The sequence below is a fragment of the Echinops telfairi genome, unplaced genomic scaffold (assembly GCF_000313985.2).
Source record: "Echinops telfairi isolate 266 unplaced genomic scaffold, ASM31398v2 ScPeMD7_1713;HRSCAF=2227, whole genome shotgun sequence".
Taxonomy (NCBI): Eukaryota; Metazoa; Chordata; class Mammalia; order Afrosoricida; family Tenrecidae; genus Echinops; species Echinops telfairi.
Genome location: NW_022105611.1, coordinates 15,770,094 through 15,774,337, shown reverse-complemented (window position 1 = coordinate 15,774,337; position 4,244 = coordinate 15,770,094). Strand labels below are relative to the sequence as shown.

The window sequence follows — 4,244 nt, the reverse complement described above, 5'->3', positions numbered from 1 at the left end:
GGCCCCACGCAGGCAGTGGCGTGGCCCGCGTAGGTGTGGAATGCATGACTAGGTGGAGGCGAGCAACTGCCCTGCCACCATGAACCTCTTCTGAGGGCTGCGTGCTGGGGAGGCGGGAAAGAATGGAGTGGAAAGAAAGGACCCCGATCCCGCTCAGTCTGACGAGGGCCCGGGAAGCCAACAGGAAAGGTGTGCAGGCATCATGCGCCTGGGGTTGGGTGCGTTTTATAGAAGTGATAGCTTTGGAGTCAAATCTCGACAGGAAAGGAGTCTCAGGCAGCAGGGACAAGGTTTCCTGGGGAGGCAGCGGGGAGCCTGGAAACCCATGCCCCTCCAAAGCCAACAGAGGAATTTGTACTGTCGTGAAAATGACCGAAACAAGGAACCAAGTGCACCCGGCAGAAAGACCCAAGGCTGTGTGTATAAGGACCCGGGTCTCTCATCTCAGTGCCCGTGCGCCACCTGGAGTAGACAACCCTCCCGGGCCCACCAACCACTCTGCCCTATTCCGACTCAGCCCCACAGCCGGGGATCAGGGCTTCATGTACTTGGCCTGCACAGGGCTGGGCCCCAAAGCTATACCCGTGAGGGTGTGTGGAGCCATTAAGTCAACGTGGAATCCAAGCTGGGATGCTGGTGGCCTGCGATGTGCTTGCTTTGCAGTGATCTGCCTAATTCCTTTGCAGCAGGAGGGCATGGGTGATGGGGAGGGGAGGGGCCTGCTAGCCCTGCTAAACTCAGCCGGGCTCCCTATTCCAGAGGAGGAGCCACCATCTAGTGCCCTGGCCAGTGTGGTCCAGCACCTCCCATTGGAGCTCATGGACGGTGTCATCCGGAACCTCAGCAATGACGACAGCGTGACAGATTCCCAGATGCTGACTGCCATCAGCAGGTGCAGTGCCGAGAGCCGAGTAGTGGTCAAGAGGAGCCCCCTCCGCTAGCTGGGGGTCCTGGCTAGATGTAGGGTCAGAGGGCCTAGGCCCTCATGTTTGTTCATTCTTCTGTCATTTTTTGGGCCCTGATCTGTGCCTGCCCCAGAGCTAGATGGTGGGGAATGCTGAGAGCCCTGCCCTGGTGAGGCTGTCAAGCTAGGTACCAGCCTGGTGTGACCCTGGACAAGATCAGTGAACCCCTTTAAGCTTCAGTTTTTTCTCCTATGAAAGGGAAGGTGGGTGATGGTGTCAGACGTCCTCAGGTTCTGTGGTGATGTATAAGAAGGCAAAAGTGCTTCACGAAGTGGCAAATGTGAGAGTCTGTAGGCTTGTCAGCTCCCAGAACTCTTGCATGCCCTGACTTCATGTGAGCGTAGTCTCACCTGTGCACTAGCCACACCTACCTGATCGGTAATCTCAGAATCGGCTGTCTGCTCACGGCCTGTGCAGGCCCCATCCCCTGGCATGCCTTCCTCTGCCATGCTTTCCATCTCTGTGTGCAGAGACATCGTCTCCATAGGCCCTTCCTCATTTCCCGGTCTTTTTTTTTTTTTTTTCCTTTTGGTGAAAATATACACAGTAAATTTCATTTTCATTCCACAATTTTTAGACATAATAATGAATGGCATTGGTTAAGTTCTTCTCATTGCATCAACCGTCTCACTTCTGTTCTACTTGTTTCACTTCTATTACTACTTTGTCTCTTTGCTCCCTGGTGGTCTTTAACAACAATCTAGTGTTGCTAGGGTGGCTTTAACAACTAGAAGTTTATTCGGTCACAGTTTAGGAGGCTAGAAGTTCGAATGTAGAGTGCTAGCTCTTGGGAAGGCCTCCTCCCCACCTATGTTGACTCTGGAGCTAGGCTCATGTCTCTTCTCAGCAATGTGGACCTAGAGTGTTTTGAAGATCTGCATGTCTCGGTATCCATCTTCCCTGGGTCTAGGAGGTTCTCAGCACAGGGGCACTGGATAGAAAGGCTGTACTCTACTCTGAGCTCTTCTTTCTTTCAGGGCACCCACCCCCCACCCCACACACACCTCTCTGCTTACTTCTCTCTCCTTTTATCTTTTGTGAGATAAAAGGCAATGCAGGCCAGGGAAGCTCCCCTTATTCAGGGCTGTAAGCTAAGAGTGTCACATCCTGCCCTAACCCCCTTGCACTGATAACTGGCCTCACCATATGGATGAGCAAGCACCTCATTACGTAACTGCCAAGCCTGAGAATCATGTCCCAGCCAAATTGACACATATTTTGGGGGAGATACCATTCGATCCATGACCCCAACCTTCTTACCTCTGCTTTTTAAAAGCTATTGATTGACCTTTTGGCTGGTATAATTTTTTTTAAGTTTATAACATAACGTGGGGGCAATCTTTTCTTCTTTGGGCTGAACTGTTCTATGGTTCAAAGGTGGCTGCAGCGGGTGGTTTCAATGCAATTGAAGAACAACTAAGGACCATAATCTTGAGGGTTCCTCCAGACTCACTCAACAGCCCCAGTAAGCCTGGATTCCTTAAGTGTGTTGGAAGTTCTTTTCCACATACCATATATACTCGAGTATAAGCTGACTGGAAATTTTTGAAAATTTTACTTTGAAAATTTCGGGACGGCTTATACTCAAGTATATACGGTATTTCTCCCATTTTATGAGGACTTGTCTACTACTATGTTCCTGCTCATATATTTCAGTAGTGGTAGCCGGGCACCATCTAGTTTTTCTGATCTTGAGGAGTAGGAAGTCATGGTTCATGAAGACATTCTGGTAGTACAATTCCTTTTCTGATTCTTGGGTTTTGTTTTTATACTTCTTGTCTCTAGTGGCTAAGAATGTGGCCTCAAGAGGTAAGCTTCTTGAGTTCAAATCCTGACTCTACTACATTTTGCCTATTCAACTTTGGACAAGTTCCCCAATTTCTTTCAGTTTCCTCGTCTGTCCAATGGAGCACATTATAAGCCATCACAGAGTGTTCATGTGAGATAACACGAGATCGTCTGAGTGCCTAGAACAGTACTAGAAATGTCAGCAGTTATCATCACCTTTACCCTCAGGCTTGTCCCTCATGATAGCATACAGATGCTGAGTAGAATAACTGTGTCATTTTTCTGAGCACCTACTTTCTCTGCAGTTGCATGTTCCATCTGCCCAGACACAGTTGTTCAGATGAGTAACATAGAGCCGTGCCTCGTACAGAGTGAATACTGCACGGACATTAGCTATTGTTCTCTTTTCAACTGTACAGCAGGCCCTTGAGGCAGGGAGTTCCTCCATTGTATTTAAGAGACAGGCTCAGAGAGGGGAAGGGGCTTGTTCTGGGTCACACACAGCCAGAGGCTTGCAGTTGCCAGAGCTCCTGGCCCAGGGGCTGTGCTCCCCCACAGTGCTGGGGTGAGGCTTGTGGTGTTGCGAGAATGGAGGTTCCTGCCGGGTGGGCTGTGAGCCTGGCTCCTAGCTAGCTACCTGGGCCAGTGGGATCATGCTCATGCCATAGGCCCCAGGTGCCTGGTGCAGGTGTGAGGAGCCATGGGAACTCAGGACAACACTGCTGGTCCCTGGGCTGCCCTTACTCAGGCATCTGGGCTGCCCTTGGCCCGGTGTCACTGTCATTCCCCTTGCCAGGATGATAGACTGGGTGTCCTGGCCCCTGGGGAAGAACATTGACAAGTGGATCATTGCGCTGCTGAAAGGCCTGGCTGCCGTGAAGAAGTTCAGCATCCTGATTGAGGTTTCGCTTGCCAAGATTGAGAAGGTGGGTGACCTCTGTGCTCGCCCAGGCATGTGGCTTCCCATAGGACACTTGCTAGTGAGTGACGGGGCGACTCTGGAAGGCAGGGCCTCCGGGCATTGACCCAAACTTGCTGTGTGACTTGGGGGTCAATTCACTGCCCCTCTCTGGGTCCTAGGTTCATCCCCATTCATTCCTCTGACTGCTCACTGGAGCATGTGTTGTGTTGATCACTTTCGGTCTGTCTGTAATCCATCACACTTCACCACCCGCCCATCTGTCCGTGAGAACCTCTGTTCTGGCTCCACACGAGCCTGTGACTCCCACTCATGACTCCCACTCAGCTATGTCTCTGCCTGGGGCCACGCCCCTCTCTCAGGCCAGTGGCTGCCCCTGCCTTGGGTGGCTTGGCAGGGAACCCCTGACCCAGTGACTCTCTTCCAGGTCTTCTCCAAGCTGCTCTACCCCATTGTCCGGAGCGCCGCCTTGTCTGTCCTCAAGTACATGCTCCTGACCTTCCAGCACTCTCACGAGGCCTTCCACCTGGTGAGGACCCCTGCCCGCTGCCTCGGGAACAGGGGACTTCACC

The 4,244-nt window shown here is 51.9% G+C and overlaps 1 protein-coding gene across 1 annotated transcript in view; it reads left to right on the top strand.

The window, feature by feature from the left end:
* The first annotated feature begins 202 nt into the window (after nt 1–202).
* Nucleotides 203–4,244, top strand: part of USP35 (ubiquitin specific peptidase 35) — a 16,905-nt gene continuing 12,863 nt past the window's right edge. The window contains exons 1-4 of the mRNA XM_004708853.2: nt 203–218; nt 760–892; nt 3,550–3,679; nt 4,100–4,201. Of these exons, the coding sequence (XP_004708910.2) occupies nt 203–218; nt 760–892; nt 3,550–3,679; nt 4,100–4,201 (381 nt within the window). The remainder of the gene's footprint in view (nt 219–759; nt 893–3,549; nt 3,680–4,099; nt 4,202–4,244) is intronic.